General features: G+C 42.3%; 2 protein-coding genes across 2 annotated transcripts in view; both read left to right on the top strand.

The window, feature by feature from the left end:
* The window catches only part of rps16 (ribosomal protein S16), a 457927-nt gene that overhangs the window by 95834 nt on the left and 334421 nt on the right, over nt 1–27672 (top strand). The window lies entirely within an intron of this gene.
* The window catches only part of ppfia2 (PTPRF interacting protein alpha 2), a 204181-nt gene that overhangs the window by 174283 nt on the left and 2226 nt on the right, over nt 1–27672 (top strand). Inside the window, exons 18-24 of the mRNA XM_060903793.1 lie at nt 1742–1917; nt 2027–2117; nt 14265–14346; nt 21713–21913; nt 22769–22831; nt 26879–26911; nt 27359–27534. Of these exons, the coding sequence (XP_060759776.1) occupies nt 1742–1917; nt 2027–2117; nt 14265–14346; nt 21713–21913; nt 22769–22831; nt 26879–26911; nt 27359–27534 (822 nt within the window). The remainder of the gene's footprint in view (nt 1–1741; nt 1918–2026; nt 2118–14264; nt 14347–21712; nt 21914–22768; nt 22832–26878; nt 26912–27358; nt 27535–27672) is intronic.

The following is a 27672-nucleotide window of genomic DNA, read 5'->3' as shown; positions in this document are numbered from 1 at the left end:
TGATTGCTCATATCCAGTGAATGTGGATAGAACAATAGGAATTATAAGCTAATGGAACTATGGACTAAGGGAATTAGGTACCAGAATCCAAGGGTACTTGGTATTAAAGGACCTAAAAACTAAGAGAACTGTGACTTAATAAAATCGGGAACTTGAAGGTAAGGGAACTCGGAACTAAGAGAACCGAGAAAAGGGAACTCAGAGCTAAAAAAAAATAGGGACAAAGAGAACTGGGAACAAAGGGAACTGGAAACTATAGACTAAGGGGACCAGGAAACCAAGAAAACTGGGAATTGGGGACTAAGTGGACTAGGAACGAAAGAAAGCCACAAACTAGGAACTAAGAGAAATGGAGCTGGGAAATATGAGCTAAGGGAACTCAGAACCAAGAGAAGTAGGAACAGAACCTAAAGGAAGTAACTAGTTCCATACAGGGAAGAATGCTTGGGACCAAAAGGTTACTAGTTCAATTCTGTGGCCCAGCAGGAATGGCTGAAGTGCCCTTGAGCAAGGTACCTAACCCCCAGCTGTTTGTTGTATGTCACTCTGGATAAGAGCGTCTGCAAAGTAATCTAAGTAAGGCGTGAGTTCCCAAGCTTTTTGGCCAGATGAACCAAGCCTGACTTTAGAAATTTTCTGTGACCAGAATCTCTGGCCACTGTACATTTTTATATTCCAGATTTATAAGATAGGACTAATGTAACATTTGAATATTTTATTTTGATCTACATCCATATGTGTGCTGGTGGCACGGTGGTGTAGTGGTTAGCGCTGTCGCCTCACAGCAAGAAGGTCCTGGGTTCGAGCCCAGCAGCCGGCGAGGGCCTTTCTGTGCGGAGTTTGCATGTTCTCCCCGTGTCCGCGTGGGTTTCCTCCGGGTGCTCCAGTTTCCCCCACGGTCCAAAGACATGCAGGTTAGGTTAACTGGTGACTCTAAATTGACCGTAGGTGTGAATGTGAGTGTGAATGGTTGTCTGTGTCTATGTGTCAGCCCTGCGATAACCTGGTGACTTGTCCAGGGTGTACCCCGCCTTTCACCCGTAGTCAGCTGGGATAGGCTCCAGCTTGCCTGTGACCCTGTAGAACAGGATAAGCGGCTAGAGATGATGGATGGATGGATGGATGGATGGATGGATGGATGGATGGATGGATGGATGGATCCATATGTGTAAAGTAAGTGACTAAAAACCAAAGGAATCTTCTTTGCACCGACTTACTTGTGTAGTGAGATTTCACAATTTTATGCTCAACGATGTTAAACACGCTGATGAGCTCTGTCTCAAATTGAACACTCTGACCTTACATTCAAACCTATTTATTAATCTAGAAAATTCATAAGATTGGTACATAAAACAGACCATTCAGTAGGTTTGAAGGCAACATGGTATGTTTTTAAAACTGAAAAACTAACTCTAATTAGTGTTACAGCCATTAGTGTTAAGGGGACCAGGAAACTAATGAAACTGAGAATGAGCAACTAAGAAAACAAGTAACGAAGAAACTATAAATTACGGGGGCCAGGAAGCTACAGGAGCTAGAACCTAAGGGAACCTGGTTTGTGTTAGTGTTAGCAAACTACCCAGTAATGTACTCTTGTAAATCAAGCGACCGCACATCAGGTTGTGACCCCTGGTTTGGTAACTCCTGATCTAAGGTTCGCGATGGTGACAGAACCAGGCTGTGTATGGTGATGACAAAAAGCTGTCTCCATGTGACAGTAATGTTGTGTGTGTTTGTGTAGTCTGGCCGCAGCATTAGAGGCTGATGCGGCTCTGAGCAGTGTAGCCAGCAGTCAGGACTCGCTCCATAAACAACCGAAGAAGAAAGGCATCAAATCATCCATCGGCCGTTTGTTTGGCAAAAAAGAGAAAGGACGACTGGGACACATGGGGAAAGAGATGATGGCACCAGGACCAGGTACCCCCCACACAAACACTAACACACTAATTTCCTGTTGTGTTGAATATTTTATCTTTAACAAAAGAACACTTGCCAATTACTCACATTTACCTTATTGTCATATTAGGTGGGGTTTCAGATGTGGAGTTGCTCGCTCAGGAAATGGCTATAGGGAAACTGGGCACTCAAGCAGAGAAAGACCGTCGCATAAAGAAGAAGTGAGTGCTTTAACTCTGTAGCGCTACTACAGTAATTAGTCATTAAGAGACTGCTACAATTAAAAACTAGAGAAATGGTGCAACTAAGGACTAGGATAACAACTGAAAACTCAGGAGACAGCAGGAACTAGACTAGGCTACCCTGGTAACTGTGGGACAGCAGAAACTAGGGGATATTGGGAATTCAAGGGAGAGTAAGAAATACTGGAACAGAGGAAACTAAGAGGACACCAAAGAATAGGGGACACTGGGCAGTTGGAACTAGGGGGGCACTGGGAAATAGGGGGACAGTGTGAACAAGGAAGACACCAAAAACTAGGGGACATAGGGATGTAAGAAGGCACTGAAACTAAGGACAGTATGAAATAGAGGGACAGTACAAACAAGAAGAATACCAAAATTAAGGGGACACTGGGAATTAAAGGTATACTGGGAATTAGGGGCACACTGGGAACAAATGGGATAGTGGGAACCTGGATGACCCCAGAATCTAGGGGGACAGTGGAAACTAGGGGGGTACTGGGAACTATGGCAACCCTGAGAACTATGTGGACATGTTGAAATAACAGGAATACTGAACAACTAGGGAGACAGGGAATCTGTGTGGACCCTAAGAACTAGGGGGATACTGGGACATTGGGAGACAGTGAGAACTAGGGACAATGGGAACTGAGGAGGAGCAATGCAAACAATAGAAATACTGGAAAACTAGAGTGGCAGTGGGAACTAGAAGGACACCAAAACCTAGGGGAAATATGGAAGAGTGGAATAGTGGGAAGTAACAGACACTGGAAACAAGGAATACATTGGGAGCTAGAGGAACACTGGAAACTAGGTGGGCATTGAGGAACAAAGCAATACTGGGAACTTGGAAGACTGTGGCCCCGTTCACACTTGGAATTAACATGTATCCCGGGTGATCAGATTGAAAGTGGTCATCACTAAGTACAGGTGTGAATGGGGTCAAATGCATCTCAAAGATACACTGGCCCTATTTACACTTGGTTTTAAAATGCATCTTGGGTGATTGGATCAAAAGTGGACAGCCAAGACACATCGCTGTTTACATCTATGTGTATCATGCATTTCCAAGGTGTCCAGCTGACCACTTGTGTTCAGATTTTGTTACTGCCTACATTGTTTCCGTTAGAAGGTCAGAGGGCCCCACGCACAGTTAAGTTAAAAACGCTAAACCTGCGACATACCTTCATTATTTTCTTACACACCAACCACGTACAATGGTGGACCTCCATTTATTCAAGCATTGGTGTGCTGTCATCAAAACAACCACCGCATCCTGCATTAATGATGTATTTTCCTGTTGTGTCCTTGTCACGGACAAATCAGTACACATTAGTTTTTACACTACAAAAGATAAGTGATCAAATACATCCCAGACCACCTTGGCAAGTGTTTTGGGTGAATCTGTCTTACATGCGTGTTGGTGGTCATTTACACTTATATTTAGCACTGTCCACTTGTGAACCAATCGCCTGAGACACATTTTAAAACCAAATGTAAACAGGGTCATTGTGATGTGATTGATCAAACTATATATAGAGGAGGTGCGGGACACATATGGCCACATCACTTTTGTAGTGTACATGTGATATGATCACTTAGGATGCAGGACACACAGGCACAGGTAGAAAAGGGGCCTGTGAGAACTAGGGGACTCTGAAAACACTGGGAAAACATCTTGTGGAATACTGGAAACTATGGGGATGTGGGAACTATGCAGGCACTGGAATCTAGGCATGCAGTGGGAACTAGTGGAATACTGGAAACTAGGGGGGACATTGGAAATTTGGTCGAATAACGGAAACTATGCAGACATTGGTGGAGAATATAGAGATATTGGGTACTAGGGAACACTGGAGACAGGGGGATATAGATAGACACCAAAACCTATGGGGAGATCAAAAACTAGGAACTGGTAGAATATTAGAAACTTAGAGGACAGAGGGAAATAGTAAAATGCTGGAAACTAAGGGGACATTTATAACTAATGGAATGCTGGAAACTGGGGGGTCAAGTCAAAGTCCCTCCCGTGCCAGGACCTGGTCTCTCCAGGCAGTCTCCCATCCCAGTACTAACCAGGCCCTTAAAGGTCATAGGCAATGGTTTTAATTTTATGCACATTTGAAACTTTATATGTTAAGAAACCCTCTGTAATTTTCTTCTGGTCCCAAGAAGTATTGTTAATAAGTAATAATTAAAATAAGTTAGCGCAGATCGCGGCGAATTTCTGTTCGGTGATTTTCGTGATCACTCGGTGCATGATGTCATTTAAGACAAACAAACCGCTTGAGCTGAGTCCACTTCCGTGTATTTTCATTGCCGTTCGGCTTGATTGCAGACGTGCATTCGGGAATTTCCAAAAAAAATCCACATGCCTTATTGTTGTGCAGTGAACTGTAACAACAGGACCGGATCAGGAAGAAGTTTTTACCTTTTTCCGAGAGAGGAGAAGAGGCGGAGAGAGTGGATTGGCTTTTTCTGAAAAAGGAGAAGAGGTGGAGCGAGTGGGTTGGCTTTTTCCGAAAGAGGAGACGAGGCGGAGAGAGTGGATTGTGCGCGTGAAGCCAGAGGGTTGTTTTTTCCTGAAGAGGAGATGAGGTGGAGAGAGTGGATTGTGCGTGTGAAACAAAATCAAGCAGTCAAAGAAGAAACGGAGCAGCAACGCTCAAGCAAAAAGAAGATTGGAGGTAAACATTTTTACTTTTGCTTGCAATTGACAAGTCAAGAATCCTGAGGGATCCTGTACAATCATTGTGGAAATGAGACAAAGGGATATTTCCTCGCTTAGAGTCGGCTATAAATAGTATAATGCCGCGGATGGCTGGCTAATGTGGCCTACCGGCGCACTGTCCAGTAATCATTACCTATATCCACTAGGGAGGGCGGTTTAATTATTCTTCAAAAGGGCTCTTATTTAGTATTACGACGAAAGTAAGAATTTGTCATAATTACCAGGATAAATCGTTTGGGCGTGAGTCTTGTTGAGGTCCGGGGTCACTGCGATCAGAGTCGGCCGAGTCGCTGTCCGATTCCGAGGCTGCACGGTCAAACCAGTGAGCCACATTCACCGATTGCTTCGCAACGGCCATAGGTTCATACATATATGGTTTCACCTCTCGATATTCAATTTGGAGAGTTCCTACTTCAAAATCGCTATCGCTTTTAGACATTTTACACAACCTCTCACGACCAAAGTCCGTACACGTGTGTTCGGTTCGCAGGTAAACACAGAACTGCTCCTGGTCTGTTTGGCTTAAATGATGTCACGACGACGCCCCCTGGCAGTGAAAGTGCACATAAGTGAGATGTAAACAAACCTGCGGAAATTGGGCAAAACAGTATATTTTAACTGTTTTATTCAATTTTAGGGTGCAAATTAGACACCAGGAAGACTGAATTCACTTTTTGGGTCGTTCTTCTAGACAATAAAGTTGATATTCTACGTTTCACCTATGACCATTGCCTGTGACCTTTAAGGTACATCGGGCTGCACCGATCTCCGCTTCTATAGCCCTGGGCCTCTCGCTTATTATACAGCTAGGGTTAAAGTGGGGGGGGGGGGGCTGGTTCTCTGGTAACCACGAGAGTTTGACTCCCCATTCGCATCTGTATTGCAGCATGTCTTGCCAGACGGCAGTAGGTGCCATTTTTATGGTGGTCTTTGGTATGACCCAATCACGAGTAGAACCCACAATCTCCCAATCGAGAGGCGGACGCCGGACACACTAAATACTAGGCCAGCTTGCAGTAAACCGGGGAGTGGAGTGGAGTTAAACTAGGGGAACTGGAAACAAGAGAACTGTGAAGACACACTGGAACAGGAGAAATTTGAGGCCACTGGGCACTATGGGATACTGGGAACAAGGAACATGAAAATTCGGAACTAGGAAAGTAGAGGGCACTGAGAGTTCACTAGGAACTAGGGAAACTGTGGAGGTGAGGAGAATACCAGGAACTAGGGGAACACTAGTATCAAACGTAATGCTGGGATTTTGGGAATAGTACAGGGTTTGGTGCACTGGGGGCGGTGGAGCCTAGTGGACAACTAGAGAACTGCAGGAACTGTGGGACTATAGACCAGTCTTGGTATGAAATACTGCATAAAATACCACAATAATGAGAATCTACCCAGAGCAAAGTTCTATTATAGCAACATGGCAATAAATTAGCGCTTTAGGTTGTACGGTAACTTAAAAATGCACATATGAGTGTGTGTTAGAATGTATATAGGTTCAATAACATCTGCAGTGTGTTGTTCTCTCCACAGCAGGAGAACCGAGTGCTCTGCATTGCTGCTGCATGTTAGCAATGTGTCCACTGTGTCCATGCTAATGACCTGACTTTCATTTTCTGCTTGTTTTCCCATCATGATGTTTGCGCTGGACGACTGTTCTGTTTATTACTGCACACGTTCATTTTGCATGCTGTATGAACACAGATGTTATGAATGGGGCATCATGCACTTGTTATTAACACACACACTTGTTTTATGCTAATATGCTAATTGTACAACAGATTTTCAACAGAAAAAGATCTCATCTCATTATCTCTAGCCGTTTTATCCTGTTCTACAGGGTCGCAGGCAAGCTGGAGCCTATCCCAGCTGACTACGGGAGAAAGGCGGGGTACACCCTGGACAAGTCGCCAGGTCATCACAGGGCTGACACATAGACACAGACAACCATTCACACTCACATTCACACCTACGCTCAATTTAGAGTCACCAGTTAACCTAACCTGCATGTCTTTGGACTGTGGGGGAAACCGGAGCACCCGGAGGAAACCCACGGGGAGAACATGCAAACTCCGCACAGAAAGGCCCTCGCCGGCCACGGGGCTCGAACCCGGACCTTCTTGCTGTGAGGCGACAGCGCTAACCACTACACCACCGTGCCGCCCCACAGAAAAGATATCCAAGATAATTTTACCTAGATTTTAAACAAACTAACTTTGCTAGTTTAGTCAGTGAGAATAACTAATATATGCTTAGCCTGTTTATTATAATGCTAGTTTGTGTTTTAGCCTGTTTTACTGTAATGCTAGTTTGTGTTTCGCATGCCTAATGAGAGGCAATGGGTTTCTGCGGATACTGTAATGAGAGATAATGAGTTATCCAGGTTATTAGCATGTTTGCATTGTTACTAGCTTGTGGTTTAACCTGTTTAATGCTAACGTTTATGTATTCTGGTCAGTTTAACAAACAGCAGCTTAGTTAAAGTAAACATGGTTTTGGTTTACTATAATGCTAATTTGTGTTTTAGCCAGTTCACGCTAGCCTGAGCTTGGGTTTTAGCCTGTTTATAAAATAATGCTAATTTGTTTAGATTTCTTGCGCTTGCTTCCTATGATTCTAGTTCATTTTGTGGTGGATTTACAATATTTGTGGATTACGTTTTCCTACGTCTCATCTCATCTCATCTCATTATCTCTAGCCGCTTTATCCTGTTCTACAGGGTCGCAGGCAAGCTGGAGCCTATCCCAGCTGACTACGGGCGAAAGGCGGGGTACACCCTGGACAAGTCGCCAGGTCATCACAGGGCTCGTTTTCCTACGTATAATTTATAATTATTTTAATGCTAGTTTATATGTTAGCCTGTTTACTATAACGTTCATGGTTTAGCTTTTTTTTTTTACCTTGTTTACCGTAATAATGTTTGTAGCTGGGCTTTGTACACTAAATACATGGAAAATATCGATTCATTTTAAATATTTCACAACGAAATATCAAAAAGCTTTAAAACAAAATGGGGGAGGGGGGGGGGGTTGTGTTTGAATGGTCATGATGCCCTGGGTTATGAATATTAAATAGAAACAAATAAAGATACTCAAAATAACCAGGATTCAAAAATAATGTGTCGTACATACAGTATGCTCAGTAACAGACTTTTAATTTTGTCTTGCATCACTCTATTTATCTCTCTCTCTCTCTCTCTCTCTCTCTCTATTTCTCGTCTCCTCATCAGCGGGTAAGTTTGGTTTGCGTTGCTGAGACTTTGCTGCATTTTTTACAGTCTTGTCTCGTGCTTTTGTGTGTGTGTGTTTTTCTACGAGGGCTCGGACCTATTCTCTGTCCATCTGCCGTCTACACCCCTCCCTCCACCACCACCACCACCGCCTTTTCTCTCACACGAATGTACATGTGACTCTTCCCTTCTGCAGTACTGTAGAAGATGCATCTCTGCCTGGAAACTCAGAGTGTGTGTATGTGTGTGTGTGTGTGTTTAACACTAAACAGCCTGCCATGCTGAGGCCTTCCTCCTGATGTGTGTATCAGTGTGCATCGTGTGCTGGATTGCAATAACCAGGTTCCCTCTCTGGTTATGGATCATCAACTCTTTGGATTGCGTTACATTTCTTCTTCTTTGTGTGTATGTTATTTGTCATAACTCACTCTCTCCCTCCCTCCCTCCAGCATCAGAGCATTGTTCGGAGGAAACAAAACACTCATTACATGACGCACTCAACCTGAACATTTCATATCAGACATGTAAAGATAAGGACCGGGTCACGGCACCATCTCTCTTGAATACAACTTTAACAGGGGCCTTAGTAGCTAAAACATTTGACAAGTGACGAGTGTCTATGGTCAAACTAATTAATTAAAGTGCCATTCCACCATTGGATGTATTCTTTGGCATAAAATACAATATATTTTATGACAACATGACTAGACAGAGAAATCTTTTAGCTTCAAAATGATATATCGAACATAATTTTTTGACAACGACAAGTATATTAATTTTGCGACCAAAGTCACCTACCCTTTTAATTTCCGCGCATGATGTCATCGGCAGGTTCCCCTTCTTGTGTACCATGTGTCGGTCTATTTTTAGACCAGGAAACCCCCAAAGTGAGAGAGTCATTTCTCCTCGTATATGGGGGCCAAAAAAATTGCAAAAAATTGAGTTAATCTTTCAGTTAGCTAGATTTATTGGTATTAGCTAGATTTATTGGTATTATTTTTATCGCGTTCTATCTGCCATTGCTGATAATATGTGCCATGTCACACGGTACACAAGAAGGGGAACCTGCCGATGACATCACGCGTGGAAATTAAAAGGGTAGGTGACTTTGGTCGCAAAATTAATATACTTGTCGTTGTCGAAAAATTATGTTTGATATATCATTTTGAAGCTAAAAGATTTCTCTATCTAGTGATACCATTTATATATGTTGTCAAAATGTATTGTATTTTATGCCAAAGAATACATCCAATGGTGGAATGGCACTTTAAGGTTTTGTTCAGCCAATCACAAACATGATCATCTGACATCATCAAAATAGTTTAGCAGATTTTGGTGACACACCTCACAGAGAACATGGCAGACCAATTTATTGGTTCAGCTGAGAGCAATTTTTTTTTAAGTCACTGTGCAAAAGTCCACGCAGAATCAGTCTGTCTCATCAGGCTTGGGTACAACTGTAAGAGGACCATCTCCAGTTAATTCCATTATTATCCCTGATTCTTGGTCCAGATAGAGGTACCAGTGGTTCTGACTTCTTCTGTCTTTTTCCTCAGCTGTGGAAACAGCAGTGCAGAGTATCCATTGGTCTACCAATATAGACAGGTGGTCTGGACCCACCCAGGTGTGCCAACTGGAATTTGGCAGATACAGTAAACTGCTCAAGTCCCACCCATTCTCTCGTTATTTCAGAATTGGCCTCAGCCATCGCTTACAGTTGAGGAGCCAAAGGGGGAAAATAAACCACCTCTTCCCTTCTTTTGGGGTTAATGAGTAGAATCATTTGTGGACAGCCGGCTCTTAGGCAGCAGACTGTGGGCCACTAGCTTGGCTTCTCTGGTTAGCAGTGCCAGTGACATGCCAAGGATGTGCCCTCAATGATGTCCAGGTAAGCTTCAGCCTCATCCTCGGGTGTGGGGTGTCATTCCAGCCAAAAAGATTTACAATACTTGGATTATTCGGACCAAGAGCGCTCTGTCTGCACTGCTTCATTTTTTGAGCACGTTCTGGGCTTCAGCAACGCTCTAGTTGGCTCTCGTTATCTCAACATTTTGATTAAGACCAGTATTTTCAGATTATGCCATACATTAAAGTTTGGAACGGGCTTAAAAAAGTTTAGTGTAAATTTCTTAATTAAAAGCGAGTCGGCCTTTCGATTCCATAAAATTGGTGAAATTTAGTTCCCTTTGAAATGTGGCCATTGTGATATACGTTTATTTCTGGAATATCTCACAAAATATCAGGTCATTCTGTGGCTGGGAAGTTATTTAATTTGAGGGGATTAAAGCAAATAATGTGCATGAAATCGCTCACTTCGCACAGTCAAGCAGACAGAGGAAGTCCGTGTGCGCATGAGCAGGTTTACCTTCTTCTTCTTCTTTTGGGTTTTACGGCAGCTGGCATCCACAGTGTTGCATTACTGCCATCTACAGGTTTCCCTTTGAGCGTGCACTGACAGTTCCGTCATTCTGTCGCTAAACGAACAGCTGATCACACCGAGGTGCTCGCTGAGCGCCCATATTTATTAGTTTGGTCCTGTGTTTCCTTTCCTTCGTATATAACATAACGTCTTTTCTTCTCGCTTTCTTTCCGTTACTGTAGTCGGTCTTTCACGTTCCATTCGCACACTCACGTCCTCCATTTTTCTCTCCTGTTTCAAATTTGTACCTCACAATGCCGTGTGTAAACGGGGAAAGCCCACCACGTGATGAATGACGTAGTATCTTGAATTGGGTCATGGTGAAGCAGGAAAAAATAGCGGAGAATTTAGGGGCACGTTGCTCTAAATTCATTAATTGTTCTCTTTAAAAAAAAAAAAACAACTAATAAAATTGGAAGTCTGTGATTTGAATTCCGTAGCTTTCGGTCCACTAAACAAAAATAATTGGGTGTCGGGGAAAATTCTTTTTATGGCCTACACCTGAAAAATCTGAAAGGCAGTATAGCTTTAACTTTTGGCTCGATATTTTCTTTCTCAGGCCGAAATAAAATTAGGCAATTATGTGTGACCATCGTTTGATTTGATTTTAGAGGGAAAAAAACAGAACGAGACGGCACACAGATATTTGCGGGGTTGCTAATGCTAAATAAACTCTGTCAACGCTAAACTGACCAGCACAGGAAGCAAATTCTTTCTTTTGTTCCATAACTCTTCACATTTAAGTGAAGAGACTTTTTATTTTATTTTATTTGCATACAGTTTGACCTCTCCTTCACGCTAGCACTAACTTCTTATAGTACTTTATTCCTGGCCCTGCTGATTAGTAAATTGACCTCTCTCTCTCTCTCTCTCTCTCTCTCTCTGATGTATTCAAGTGTCCTTACTTTGCACTGCAAACACTTTTTAATTTTTTTGCATTATTAATTCATCTTCTGAGGAAGAAATATCCAGCACATCCACGTAATCACTGTCCATTCAATGTTGACTTCCTGTCAGTGCTCTGGAATGTTCCAGTTAGTGGGAAAGTTGGACAAAAATGTGAACCAAGCTAATAGTTTGGCTCCGGGGACACTAGCAAGACAACAAACCCTGTAGTTGCTATAGTGCTTAGATTCACAATACGTTAACATCAACTCGGATTTCTGTGCGGGTCGTAGCAGTTAGCATGGCTCTCCGAATTGCCTCCTTTCATACCTTGCTAGCTTCTAGTTTAGTATTTTTAAAATTACCCAACCCTTTTAAATCACTGTATCTTAATGCCTGTTGTTTGTTAGTCAAGTTGTCTTGCCCGTTTCCCTTTCGAAATGTTCTCATTTTGCTAATCTTTGGGTACTGGATTTTCGCATACAAAAATGCTAACAGGACACAAAACAGCACACTTACCATGTTTATTAGCATGATGAATGATTCAAAAGTCTAAAGGTGATGATACACGGGGCAACTTTTTGGGCAATGTTGCTGGCAACGGGCAACTAGGTGAGACACAGGGCAACTTTTCAGGGCAACTAACAATGGGCAACAACAGTTAGCAACGGCAGTTTACAGTTAGCTAAAAAAAATCGATGTCTTAATTTTTGCTGTGACCATTTAATCAAGCTGTCTGTTGTTTTTTAGAGCTTTGGTGAGGTAAATTCCTCCATATAGAATATTAAAATAACAACTTACCGGCGTAAAAACAGATGAGGAGTCTCTCCATCTCTTCACTCCACTGACACTGAGCGGCCGCTATATTTGTTTGAAATTTCTGATCCGAACCTCACCAGAGGTCACATGACTCGATACTTGCGTTCTGATTGGCTTATCTCAAAAAGTTGCCAGAGATTATCAAAACCATTCAGAAAGAAACAATGTTGCCCAATCTCAATAGAAAAGAGTCAAAACGCAATTGCCCAGCAACATTGCTCGGCAACATTGCCCAAAAAGTTGCCCCGTGTATCATCACCATAATAGTGTGACCATCTGCTTCTCCTTTTGTTGATTTTTGGTCATTCAGATTTCAGGGGTGGTGTTTGTGGTGTTTTCGGAGTTTTAGCATTTAGAGATTTTATGGGATATTAGACGTGAAGGATGATGAGCTAACATGCTAACATCACTAGCAGGGTATAAAATCCCATAGTTACTATGCTTGTTAGCATGATGTAAAATCCCTGTGTGTTGGTGCTAATAAATAACACTAATATTAACTAACTCGCGAGATATTTTGTCAGTTTTCATGTATTGTTGTTGACACATTAGCATTTTTGTCCAAACTGTCCCTGGAAAGTACGCTAACTTTAACTCTGCCTGCTGTTTGTTTGTTTGTTTGTTTGTTTGTTAGCGAAGTGCCTGCAGGTTCTCCAGCCAGTTTCCTCTTTCTGAATTTGCCCCATGATTATCATTTCACTAACTCTTGGTATGGAAAATCCAGTTTTAAGGGTGGTGTTTGCTTCATCATGCAGACTTTTTATGAGGGTGATAATGCGGTATAATGGTTTATTTTCAATAATTACACGCCATTTTTCTTGCTAATTTTATAGTCATGGTGTCAGCAAGTGGAGACTCCAGAGACAGGAGCTGGGTGGTTTTATATCTCTCAAAACTTTCATCTGCGTTTCTCATGGTGGCTTTTTAAAATATATTATCTGGTGATAACGCTCAACGAAGCTTGTTGATATCAGGAAATAACAAGGGAGGCGGAAATGAAAAACAGCACGACCAGAAATTGAGTCTGATATCAGGAGATCAGGATTAGTATTATCTCACTTATAACATGCCTGGAATTTATTTACTTTGAAAAACTCAAACAGATTTGTCCACTCTTTATTAACTGCCCAGATTATGTCTTTGGATATCGTGGACATATTTGTCAATGTTGGAATATTGTATATCCTCATTCCAGTGATTGCAGAAACGCACTTTATTAGTTGGCCACGCATTTTAAAACAAGTTGTGCACGCCAAACTACAAGTCATACTCAGGCATTCCCACTACTCATGTTTTCCTCATTATGTCAAGAATCATTACTTGTCGAGATTTAATTCTTTTTTTTTTTCCTTCTAATTCCTCGACTTGGTGCAAACAAATTCAGACCCCTTAGCTATTTTGAACTAATTTCATAATATGTGAAAGGTGTATATGTATATAAGAAACATGGCCACCATCCTCCAATCAGCTTTAAGTGTTTATATGAGGTTTCTCATATTTGAGAACATCATTCTGGCACGAGCACAGTTTTTTAATAAAACGTTGCATTGTAAGATGAGTGACGTCAGCTTTGTGATTGGTAATACTGTATACTGTACCCAAGATGAACTCCGCCCACTTTGCATAGAAAGGGGAGAAACTGCAGTAAAGTTCCAGCAGAGGTTGCACTACAGATTGTGGAGCAACATTAGAAACGTATCATGGGTTTAGGAAAAGTTCTGTATTGTGGAGATAGCAACGTTTTCTTCATTCTCTTGTGATTAATATGCATTCAGAGTGGAAAAAAGCAGGAGAAGAACAGTCGGAGTTTATCATGACTTGGAGAAGACTGAGAGGCATTTAGAAATAGAAAGACATTTCAAGGCTCAGAAGAAACGTGTTTTTGTTCTTATCAGAGGACATGAAAGCAGGGAAGGTCTGGCTACTAATGATAACAGAGATAAATTATCTCTCTGTTTGTCCATTTGAAGTCTCCTCACTCTTTTGCCCACTTCCTCCCTCCCTCCCTCCCCTATTTGTCTGTTTGTCTCTACTGTCTAGGCATGAGTTGCTGGAGGAGGCGAGGAGGAAAGGATTGCCTTTCGCACAGTGGGATGGTCCTACTGTTGTCGCATGGCTGGAGGTAAGAGCTCCCTTCATAAACCTCATGCTGCTGTAAATGGTTTTCCACAACATGGACTCTGGCTTTGTACCAGTACTGCATTTCCAAATGCCCTCTGCAGAGTAAAATAACACTTCTGTCAAACACTGAGTACAGATACAGGAGCCTGAGGAGAAAAACACAACCAAATCGGAACACAGTTAAATGTTAGTTTTAAATCGAATAAGAACGAAGTGATGCCTTTTGAAGTACGACACTGAAGCTGACTTATTCCCTGATCTAGTTTCTCCTTGCACCATTTAAGGGTTGTTCTACAACTTTGATACTAAAAAAGTGTAAATATGCAATCTCATCTCATCTCATTATCTCTAGCCGCTTTATCCTGTTCTACAGGGTCGCAGGCAAGCTGGAGCCTATCCCAGCTGACTACGGGCGAAAGGCGGGGTACACCCTGGACAAGTCGCCAGGTCATCACAGGGCTGACACATAGACACAGACAACCATTCACACTCACATTCACACCTACGCTCAATTTAGAGTCACCAGTTAACCTAACCTGCATGTCTTTGGACTGTGGGGGAAACTGGAGCACCCAGAGGAAACCCACACGGACACGGGGAGAACATGCAAACTCCACACAGAAAGGCCCTCGCCGGCCCCGGGGCTCGAACCCAGGACCTTCTTGCTGTGAGGCGACAGCGCTAACCACTACACCACCGTGCCGCCCTCTTCGACATATTCAATTGAATACAATACAAAGACAAGATATTTAAGATTCAAACTGATAAACTTTACTGTTTTATGTAAATATACACATTCTGAATTTGATGCCTGCAACACATTCCAAAAAAGTTGTGACAGGGGCATGCTCACCACTGTGGTACATCAGTGTTTCTTTTAACAACACTCAGTAAGTGTCCATGAACTGAGGACACTAACTGTTTGAAAGTGAAATTCTTTCCCATTCTCGCTTGAAAAATTATTTCAGTTGCTCAACAGTTGTCATATTTTGCACTTCTTAATGCACCACACATTTTCAGCAGGCCAGTTTAGCGCCTGTACTCTTTTACTATGAAGCTACTGTATTGTAACATGTGCAGAATGTGGCTCGGCATTGTTTTGCTGGAATAAGCAGGGATGTCCCTGAAAAATGGAGCCTTCACAGATGTGCAAGTTACCCCTGCTATGGGCACCACCACACCCCCATACCATCACAGATGGCAACAATCTGGATGGCCCTTTTCCTCTTTAGCCCAGAGGATCGAACGTTCATGATTTCCAAAAACAATTCAAAATGTGGACTCATCAGACCACAGCACACTTTTCCTGGATTGCTCCTGGATTTCTGGATGTTGCAGATACCTGGCTTTCTCTTTGCATGATAGACGTCGCGTTGAACTGTATTTTCCGACAGGACTTTTCCGAAGTGTTCCGGAGCCCATGTAGTAATGTCCTTTTGTACAATCGTGTTGGTTTTTAATGCAGTGCTGCCTGAGGGGTCAAAGGTCACAGGCGTTCAGTGTTGGTTTTTAGCCTTGGCCCTTATGTGCAGAGATTTCTCAGAATTCTCTGAATCTTTTGACGATATTATGGATTGTTGATGGTGAAATATTTAAATTCCTTGCAATTGTATATTGAGAAACATTCTTAAACCGTTGGACTATTTGCCCACACAGTTTTTCATAAAGTGGTGAACTTTGTCCCATCCTTGCTTGTGAATAACTGAGCCTTTCAGGGATGCCCCTTTCATACACAATTAACCTGTTTACTTGTAGAATGTTCCAAACAGGTGTGTTTTGAGTATTCCACAATTTTCCCAGTTGTCCCTGTCCCAACTTTTTTGGAAAGTGTTGCAGGCATCAAATTCAGAATGTGTATATACGTTTCCAGTTTTTCCGTTTGAGAATACGCCATGCGCGTTCTGGCTGCCACTTCTCACCGGAGCTTTTTATTTGTTTTATTATTATTTTTTCCTTTGGTTTTTCTTTTTCGTGTTTGTGCAGTTTAATGTTTGATTTTGTTTGAGTGTTTGGTCCGCCGGTTGTGGCATAGCTCTGGACCTGGTTTTGGGCATCGGTTCCCTCCAGGCCTTGGTCCACCATGGGTGATGCCTGTGCTCCTCGCTATGGACTGCAGTGAGCTCATTGCTCTTTTAACATCAGGGTTGTCTGGCGCTCTGTGCAGTGGTGCTTCTGTGCCTGGTGGCGTCGCAGTGGCCATGCAGGTGGTTTGGGACATACCAGTGTTCTGTGTGGTGGTGCGTCTGTGCTCGCTTTGTGGATCCATTGCGCAGTGTTCCAAACTATATTACCCGGCGACTTTGCAACAGCTGTGCAGGTGCTGTGGGATTTATCTTTGTGTGCCTTTTGGTGGGACTGTGGTAGCTACCCCATTGGAATTTCATCCTGACCCTCTTTTGATGTTTCCCCCCCCCCCCCCCCCCCCGTAATTGTAAAGCGACCTTGGGTGTGAGAGAAGCGCTATATAAATTGAACTGATAATAATAATAATAATAATAATAAACAATAATATGTATCAGTTTGAAAATTAAATATCTTGTCTTTGTATTGTATTCAGGCAGCACAGTGATGTAGTGGTTAGCACTGTCACCTCACAGCAAGAAGGTTCTGGGTTTGAGCCCAGTGGCTGACGGGGGCCTTTCTGTGTGGAGTTTGCATGTTCTCCCCGTGTCAGCGTGGGTTTCCTCCGGGTGCTCCGGTTTCCCTCACAGTCCAAAGACATGCAGGTTAGGTTAACTGGTGACTCTAAATTGACCGTAGGTGTGAATGTGAGTGTGAATGGTTGTTTGTCTCTCTGTGTCAGCCCTGCAATGATCTGGCAACTTGCCCAGGGTGTACCCCGCCTCTCACCCATAGTCAGCTGGGGTAGGCTCCAGCTTGCCCGCGACCTTGCACAGGATAAGCGGCTACAGATAATGGATGGATGGATGGATGGATGGATGGATGGATTGTATTAAACTGCAATTGAATATAGGTCAAAAAAGATTTGTCAAGCATTCTGTTTTTATTTATATTTTACAGAGTCCCAACTTTTTTGGAATCGGCCTTGTAATATTTTTTCAAGTTGATTTATAACAGTGGCATTGGGGGCAGGAAATGTGGTCTGATTGGTTAGTGTCACTGGGAATGGGAACTGGATCTTATTGGTTACAATGGGTTTGGGGATGCAAACTACTCTCTGGTTGGTAACAGTGGCAGTGAGGACAGAAAGTGTAGTATGATTGATCGTGATGGTAGTGACGATAGGAAGTGCAGTTGGTTACAGTGATGTTTTAGGGATGAACTGTGAACACTTTGGTTGGGGCAGAAACTGCAAACTGTTTGACTGCTAATAGCAGCTTAGGGGTAGAAACTAAAGTACAATTGGTTACAGTGATGCTTTGGGCATTAACTATGAATCGATTATTATTGGTGCTCCTGGGGTCGGGAACTGCAGGTTCATTGGTTACAGTGGCATATGGGACAGTGTGTTGTACACAAAGTACAAACTCTGCTTACAGTGGCTTTGGGGATTAATAAGTTGGGGGTGGGAACTGTGACCCATCTGACTACTAACATTAGCTTAGGGGGCAGGAATGTTTGTCTTGCTTGTTACAGTGATGCTTTGGGCAGAAACTGTAGTCTGATTGGTTACAGTGGTATTGGGAATGGGTACTGAGGTCTGATTGTTTACAGCAGTATTGGGGATGGGCACTGAGGTGTGATTGGTTACAGCGGTATTGGGGATGGGTACTGAGGTCTGATTGTTTACAGCGGTATTGGGGATGGGCACTGAGGTCTGATTGGTTACAGCGGTATTGGGGATGGGTACTGAGGTCTGATTGTTTACAGCGGTATTGGGGATGGGTACTGAGGTCTGATTGGTTATAGTAGTATTGAGGATGGGTATTGCAGCCTTGTTGGTTATAGTAGTATTTGGGATGGGTGCTGGGGTCTTGTTGGTTATAGTAGTATTTGGGATGGGTGCTGGGGTCTTGTTGGTTATAGTAGTATTGAGGATGGGTACTGGGGTCTTGTTGGTTATAGTAGTATTGGGGATGGGTATTGCAGCCTTGTTGGTTATAGTAGTATTGGGGATGGGTACTGGGGTCTGATTGGTTATAGTAGTATTGAGGATGGGTATTGCGGCCTTGTTGGTTATAGTAGTATTTGGGATGGGTGCTGGGGTCTTGTTGGTTATAGTAGTATTTGGGATGGGTGCTGGGGTCTTGTTGGTTATAGTAGTATTGAGGATGGGTACTGGGGTCTTGTTGGTTATAGTAGTATTTGGGATGGGTGCTGGGGTCTTGTTGGTTATAGTAGTATTGAGGATGGGTACTGGGGTCTGATTGGTTATAGTAGTATTGAGGATGGGTATTGCGGCCTTGTTGGTTATAGTAGTATTGAGGATGGGTACTGGGGTCTGATTGGTTATAGTAGTATTGAGGATGGGTACTGGGGTCTGATTGATTATAGTAGTATTGAGGATGGGTACTGGGGTCTTGTTGGTTATAGTAGTATTGGGGATGGGTACTGGGGTCTGATTGGTTATAGTAGTATTGAGGATGGGTACTGAGGTCTGATTGGTTATAGTAGTATTGAGGATGGGTACTGGGGTCTGATTGGTTATAGTAGTATTGAGGATGGGTACTGGGGTCTTGTTGGTTATAGTAGCATTGAGGATGGGTACTGGGGTCTTATTGGTTATAGTAGTATTGAGGATGGGTACTGGGGTCTTATTGGTTATAGTAGTATTGAGGATGGGTCTTGGGGTCTTATTGGTTATAGTAGCATTGAGGATGGGTACTGGGGTCTTATTGGTTATAGTAGTATTGAGGATGGGTACTGGGGTCTTATTGGTTATAGTAGCATTGAGGATGGGTACTGGGGTCTTATTGGTTATAGTAGCATTGAGGATGGGTACTGGGGTCTTATTGGTTATAGTAGTATTGAGGATGGGTCTTGGGGTCTTATTGGTTATAGTAGCATTGAGGATGGGTACTGGGGTCTGATTGGTTATAGTAGGATTGAGGATGGGTACTGGGGTCTTGTTGGTTATAGTGGCATTGGGAGCAGGAGCAATCCAGCTAATAGCAAAAATTGCTATCATGAAGGCTCAGTCGGATCGTTATGAGATCAAAAAAGTGCACAGTCCTGTAATACACAGTCGTTAAGTTGACAAGGGTATCGGAAACAATATGAGAGCGCTGGGATGGAGAAATCTGAGTACACACTGGACTGTAATAAAACAACACTAACACCCAGTACTACTTAAACTGAATCAAGTGCTGATTTTCCCCCACGATGCTCCGAACTGCCAGCGAGGCAATTATTTTAGTTAGCACCTGAGACAAAGTCGGCGCTGGGTGTGCTTGCATAATCATATTTGCAGCTCTGTGTGTGTGTGCGCGCATCAGCAGTTTGTGGTGGTCAGGAATGACTGTACTGCTGTTAAATACTGGCTCAGAGCTGCTCTTATAAACCTGCACTCTCAATCTCACACACACACACACACACACACACAATGTGGTGGTCACCTTGCCATTACTGCACTCAGGAGGCTACAGGAGCGTGTGTGTATACTGTGTTTAACTCTATTAATGTTTTAAACTCAATTTTTAAAATATTTTTAAAATCCAACTTAAATTGTTTATCTAGATTAGTTTTAAATTGTGTTTAGTATTCTAAATCCAGATTAAAGTGTTTTAAACTGAGTTGAACTGTGTTAAATCCAGATGAGTGTTTTTTTTTTTAAATTCCAGATGAATTGTGTTAAATCCACATTAAAAGTGTTTTAAATCCATGTTTAAAGTGTCTGAAATCCAGATTAAAGTGTTTTAAACTGAGATGAAATTGTTTAAATCCAGATTAAAGTGTTTTAAATTGGGAAGAAACTGTTTTAGATCAAGACTGAAGTGTTTTAAACTCAGATTCCTGTTTTAATTGCGTATTAAAATATTTTACATCCAGATTTTTAAATGAATTTAAATTAGAGGTCAGTTTTTCAAATAAAGATTAAAACATTTAAATCCAGATTATGTTTAATGATCTGTCAACATGCAGTTAATACACGTTTAATTATGGATTATTTTGTTAATGTGCATTCCATCCGCTTATCCTGTACAGGGTCGCTGGCGAGCTGGATCCTATCCCAGCTGCCTATGGGTGAGAGGCAGGGTACACCCTGGACAAGTTACCATTCACACTCACATTCACACCTACGCTCAATTTAGAGTCACCAGTTAACCTAACCTGCATGTCTTTGGACTGTGGGGGAAACCGGAGCACCCGGAGGAAACCCACGCGGACATGGGGAGAACATGCAAACTCCACACAGAAAGGCCCTCGTCGGGCACTGGGCTTGAACACAGAACCTTCTTGCTGTGAGACGACAGTGTTAACCACTGCACCACCGTGCCACTGTTAATGTGCATTATTTATTATAAATACTTTGTTTATTTTTATATTCTTTCAGAGTATTATTAGTACTATTATTAGGAGTAATAATAATGTTAACGGTGTATTAAATGTGTAAAGAGTCTAAAAGCAGCTGTAAGTGTGATGTACATTACATTATTTAATGTGTTCACTGGGGCGGCATGGTGATGTAGTGACTAGCGTTGTCACCTCACGGCAAGAAGGTTCTGGGTTCGAGCCCAGCGGCCGACGGGGGCCTTTCTGTGTGGAGTTTGCATGTTCTCCCCACCTCTCACCCATAGTCAACTGGGATAGGCTCCAGCTTGCCTGTGACCCTGTACAGGATAAGCGGCTACAGATAACAGATGGATGTGTTCACAGCGCCATCTTATGGCAGCCTTTAATAAACCTTACATTCAGAGAAAATTAGAAATATGGTGTTATATAACTGTGGATTTTATACATATTACTCTTCACTAGTGTGTGCGTGTGTCTCCATCCAGTCTGAAGACCCACTCAATACTTTTCTTTGCTCAGATAAACAGGACACTTGATGTTCCGCTTGTTACAACAACATTCAACAGTCGAGAACTCTTTCCTTCATTCCTTCTCTTTTCACCGTTCCTTTCTGTCTTGCCTTTTTCTCCAGCACTTCTCTTTCCTCATTCCTGCCTCCGTTTCCTTCCTTCCATTGTTCTTTCATCTTCTTGTCATTCCTTCCTCTCAGTCCATCTTTCCGTCCTTTCGCTCTTTCAGTTTTTGCTCCCTCTTTCCTTAATCTCCTTCAATCCTTCTTTCTATTGATTGTTCCTTCATCTCGGTTATTCTTTCTCTCTTGCCTTCATTCTTTCCTTTCTTTCAGTTGTTGCTTTCCTCTTTCCTTCCTCGAAACTCTAATGGCTGCTCTGTGTTCATGCAGTTGAGTGTGTATGAATATGGATCATGTGAAGTAACTCTGTGTGTGTGTGTAGCTGTGGTTAGGAATGCCAGCGTGGTATGTGGCAGCGTGCCGGGCGAATGTGAAGAGCGGTGCCATCATGTCGGCTTTGTCCGATACGGAGATCCAGCGTGAGATCGGCATCAGTAACCCACTGCACCGCCTCAAACTGCGCCTCGCCATCCAGGAAATGGTGTCACTGACCAGTCCATCTGCTCCGCCCACTTCCAGAACCGTGAGTACACACACACCCACCAACCTCTCAGCACACATACATGAGCTTAAACCCTCCTGCTCCTTGTGTGTGTGTGAGAGAGAGAGAGAGAGAGAGAGAGAGAGAGAGAAAGAATTTATGTGCACTTTAATTTCTACTTGCTTTCACATTTTGTTGTCATGGTAGCACATTTACTTTCACAGAAACAGCTAAAATGTGATATTTCTCTCACACACACGCACTTTACTGTGCTCATAGGACAACTTGGTACATTACAGCTGTTCCTCCTGTTCTTTCTTTCTTTTCCATCTTTCCTTCACCTTGTTGTTTTTTTTCTTTTCTTCCTTTCTCCATCTTTCGTTCTTCTCATCTCATCTTTCCTTGCTTTCCATCCCTCCTTCCTTATTTCATCCCCCATCATTTTATCTTCTCTCTGTCTCATTTTTCCTGATGTATTCCTTTTCCCCCTTTGTCTTTCATTTCTTTCTTTTTTCAACCTTCACCCCCTTTTCCTTTCCTTCTCTCTCTCTCTCTCCTTTCATTTTTACTTTTGGTTATTTTTATATTAAAAAATCTTTTTAATTAAAAATCTTTCATGTGTGTTTTTCTCTCTCCATCACTCTGAGCTCATTTCTCACCCAATAATGATTTCAAACACGTTTAATTAAAATCCTTTCTTTCACTTCACGCCATCTTCTCTCATTAATATGGTTCATGTTTACTAACCCGCTGAGTGTGCGTGTGCGCGCGCCATGTCACATGATCTGACCGTGATGCTGTAACACTATTGGCTTACAGTGGTGCTGCTCTTCTTCTTTAACACTGCTTGCCCCTCTCTGATTGGACGGCTACTCTCTGTGGCCCCGCCCACTTTAGCCATCAGGCAACGTGTGGGTGACGCATGAGGAGATGGAAACGCTCTCAGCGCCATCTAAAACGGTCAGTTAATCCTCCTCTGTATCTCCATCTATCCATCCCTCCGCCACACCTGCTCTTCATCCTGCTGGGCCCCCCCCCAAACACACACACACACACACACACACACACACACACACACACATTTCTGTCCTAATGTCATGAATATTACTGTGTGGTTCAGATCTTAAGACAGATTATTGATCCGATGATGAGAGACAGACAGGTTGGATAGAGAGAGACTCTCAGACAGACAGATATATAAATGGAGACACACATTTGCCAGACAAAGAAAGACATCCAGGCAGACAGATAGATGGGTAGACAGAATGATTAGATAGAGAGACAGAGATGTAAATACACAGATCGATATGGAGACAGACAGAAAATACAGATGAACAGACTCTTAGGCAGAGAGACAGATAGATGGGCACAGGGAGACACACAGACAGACAAATGGATCTACAGATAAACAGACAGATAAATGAGCGGACAGTGAGAGAGATTGGCAGAGAGACAGAAGGACAGAGAGACAGACAGACAGACAGAGATTGGCAGACATGCATAGAGACAGACAGATGGCCAGAGAGAGAGAGACACAGACAGACAGACAGAGAAGCAAAGTACCAAACACAGGAATAGAGATATAAATACAGTATATGGACTAATAGAGAGACAAGCAGACAGTGAGACAGAGATTGGCAGACATACATAGAGACAGACAGATGGCCAGAGAGAGAGAGACAGACAGACAGACAAGCAAATTACCAAACACAGGGATAAAGATATAAATACAGTATATAAGGGGTGTTCACACGGCACATACTTGAATTGATGCTGCACCGATGTATTTTGTTGCGATATATCTTACACCGGTGTAAATTTTGTGCAGCGTTCACACGTCACAAACCTGCTTACTAGAGAGAAGCGTGTTAGCACCGGTGCAGCCCCACTTGCGTTCACACGGCAGTTTTTGCGACCGTGCTATACGATAGTAATAATGCGGAAATGAAATATGCGCAGCATGCGTGAAAATGTACTTCCTTTTCCCGGTTGTCATGGCATCACCAAGCGCCGGGAAAACAATGTGGATGAAGACACCAGTGTTGCCAGATACTGCTGACGTTTTCCAGCCCAAAATATGTTCAAATCCGCCAAAATGCACTTAAAACCGCCCAATCTGGCAACACTGGAAGACACGCAGTTCTGTTGTTGTTGATAGTCGCCATTTTGGAAGCGCAAAATACCAGGATGCAAATTATGCAATGCCCGTATGTAATCAACTCTCCTCGCGTGTAGTGAGTCTACCCCTGTAGCGTTCAGACGTCCCATTTTATATCGGTGCTGCCCCGCAAACTAGCATTTACTCCGGAGTAAATTTCTTAAACCGCCTCCCGAGCAGGGTTAGATTTGCACCGGTTTAAGCAGCTTTCAGGGGCGACACCGCTATAACTTTGTACCGTGTGAACGCTCTACCGGAGCAGCCCCGGCGCTACACCAGAGTAAAAGTTGCCGTGTGAACACCCCTATAGACTAATCGACAGAGAGACAGACAGAGAGACAAGCAGACAGTGAGACAAAGATTGGCAGACATACATAGATACAGACAGACAGACAGACTGAGAAGCAAATTACCAAACACAGGGATAAAGATATAAATACAGTATATAGACTAATCAACAGAGAGACAGACAGACAGACAAGCAGACAGTGAGACAAAGATTGGCAGACAGACAAGTGAGAGGATGGGCAGACAGAGAGACAGACAGACAAATGAGCAGACAGTAAGACAGAGATTAGCAGACATACATAGAGACAGACAGATAGCTAGAGAGACAGACTGAGAAGCAAATTACCAAACACAGGGATAAAGATATAAATACAGTATATAGACCAATAGACAGACAGACAGACAGACAGACTTATATCAGCAGAAAGAACCCTCGATTTGACTGATGGACAGAAGGAAATAGGAGGATTGTTGGACAGGCAGAGAGACAAACAGACAGACAGACAGACAGACGCTGGGTAATTAATAGACATTATGATATATACAGTACATACAACACATAAAATAAACTGAACTGAAAAGTTGATAAACAGCTGATTAAAGTTTCCTGTAGTGAAATAAAACTGCTCTCCGTTTACACCTGCTGACTCTCACACAGTTTTTTTCTTTTTCCTGAACGTCTCACACATCTTACACACTTGTGTCATCAGATCCATAACCTGTGTGTTTATTCTCCTTCCTTGCTTATTTGTGTTTTAAAATGTTAATATATTTTTTAAAAAAAACCAAAAAAAAAAAAACCACACCTTTCTTTAAATGGATTTTCTGCCGTTATAAACACAGTACCGGGTGCTAGCAGGGTATCAGAGCTGAGATGTTAGCAACCATCCATTATTAGCATTTTAGCAACTCTGACAAAACGATTAGCCGAAACTAGTCAGACAAACAGCTAGCACAAATATGCTAGGAGTCAGTTTTAATGTTAGCAGTGCGGGCCAAAGTCCTAACCTGGGTAGTTAATTAGCATTTCTAAAGCAAAGGTGGTTGTTTATGTTGTTGTGGTCATAAACCAACTCATTTTAGTTAAACTAGCTAAGCATATTAGCTTATTAAAAACACGTATATAAAACATCACAACTTCAGTCTAGACATCCAGGTTTGTCTTTCAGCTGCCTTGAAACTTTTAATATCAAACTCAAATAAAGTAATTCTATGATAGTTAGCTGCGTAGCTAGGTAGCTTTAAAAAAGATTTAACCCAAATTAATGTATGACATGCTAGTTGAATATGGTGTAAATTAAAAAAAAATAATTAAAAACACAGTCAGGCAGTAGCTCTGCTCGCGGCGATCTTAGCTAGCTAGTTTAACTAGATGTGTTTTCAGGTAGCGATATACGGTGAGGATGTCCCTATTTTTCTAAAATAACTTAAATTTTTGTTTTGCGGTCTGGTTTCCATCAAATCCTGCGCTCTGATTGGCTGACGAGCGGGTCTGTATCCTATGATACGGACTCCAGTTACGGACCCCGGTTATGGACCTCTGGCGACTCACTCGTTCACAGCAACAAACATAGTAGCATTTTTTTTGTCAACGTTTATCTTTTTTTTTTTTTTTTACAAGATTTATTTATAAGATTATCAAAAATCTTATAAATTTTTGCCAGCATTTCTCAGGAGAATAGCATTAATTTTACAGCATGGATAGCGATAACGACAGTGTTCACAGCGAAAGCGAGTTTTACTCCCCTGAGGAAGAAGAAATAAAAGAAAACATTTCAGGAGAAAGCTAAAAACCTCTAACTGTTGCTAACGCCGAGCAAAAACATGGCTGAATCCTGAATGACTCCTATTTGTATAAATAGGGGACTACATAGGTGGCAAAATGTAGTTGTTTTTCCTGCCATGGAAGTGCACTTGTATACCGAGGAGGAAGCCATTTGCATTACAGCCGTGAATGAGGATTCAAAATGGCAGCTCGGCTCGGTTTCCCCTTTCGGGCGCTCTCGTTTTCTGTTAGAATTTGGTAAAGAAAAAAATATAAAATATATTATTTACCAGCTTAAGGTCGGTCCGTATGGTGCAATACCGTAACCTCGGCCTTGAATACTGACCTCGGCCCAGAGGGCCTCGCTCAGTACTTTCAAGACCTCGATCACGGTATTTCACCATACGGATCGACCTTAAGCTGGTAAATAACATATATATTTTATCAACTGAGTAGCAAAGTGGTGCTAATAATTATTATATATAATTTTTTAATGAATACAAAACATATTTTTAGTGTAGGAAGTGCTGTCGCTATTTCTTTTGTCAGTTAGTGAAGATGACTGAATGCTCACAAGAACAAAACGGTTTATCAGGCAGCCATGTTATTTCTATTAACTTTTTTTTTACTTAGCAGAAGTTTATTTGAAATCTGGACATAGTTTCATTGTAGTTAATCTACTTTTGCTGTGGAGGTCGTAGTATAGCTAGCATTAGCTAACTGCATTTTTAAGACCTTCCTAAAAGTGTGTGTGTGTGTGTGTGTTTTTGTCTGTTAACACTGTGGACTGTAACAGAAGTCAGAGTCTGAAGAAGGAAGCTGGTCTCAGGTAAGGTTCTGATTGACGGCTAATCTTGCTAACATCGTTAACTTTATTTACCTTTGTAAACTCCTCTGTCCTGAAGATGTCGTAAAAACCTAAAGTTCCAGCGTCATCTCTGACTGTTACGCAGTGCTAACACTGGAGACTCCTTCCAGAAACATGACACACATTTCTCCTTACTTTAATAAAACTTCACTACACCAACAATTTTTAAAAAAAATCAGTTTATGTAGCGCATCTGTTGTACACGTCCCTGTGAATGAGCTGTTACTATAGAAACGATAACATTAAAATGAGTTCATTGATACAAACCTGTGATTTGTAGCTGCACTATTGGAGTACTGTTGTGTTTTAAATAAGTAACAGAACCTGTGTTTACTCATATAGTAATACTATTTATTATCCGAGTGTGTAGATGTCTGAAGTGTGTGTGTGTGTGTGTGTGTGTGTTAGACATTAGCATACGGGGACATGAATCATGAGTGGATAGGTAACGAGTGGCTGCCCAGTCTCGGCCTACCTCAGTATCGCAGCTACTTCATGGAGTGTCTGGTGGACGCACGCATGCTGGATCACCTGACCAAGAAGGACCTCCGAGTTCATCTCAAAATGGTGGACAGCTTTCACAGGTACAGACCTAAATGCTTTAAAATGGCGGACAGTTTCCACAGGTACAAACCTAAACACCTCAGGCCTTCAGACTGACCGATTTCATGGGTACGAATCTAAAACACACCTCACAATGATCAAACAGTTTCACCTAAAAA

This window comes from Neoarius graeffei, chromosome 21 (assembly GCF_027579695.1).
Source record: "Neoarius graeffei isolate fNeoGra1 chromosome 21, fNeoGra1.pri, whole genome shotgun sequence".
Classification (NCBI taxonomy): Eukaryota; Metazoa; Chordata; class Actinopteri; order Siluriformes; family Ariidae; genus Neoarius; species Neoarius graeffei.
Note: the sequence above shows the minus strand (reverse complement) of the source record. Positions and strands in the feature narration are given on the sequence as shown.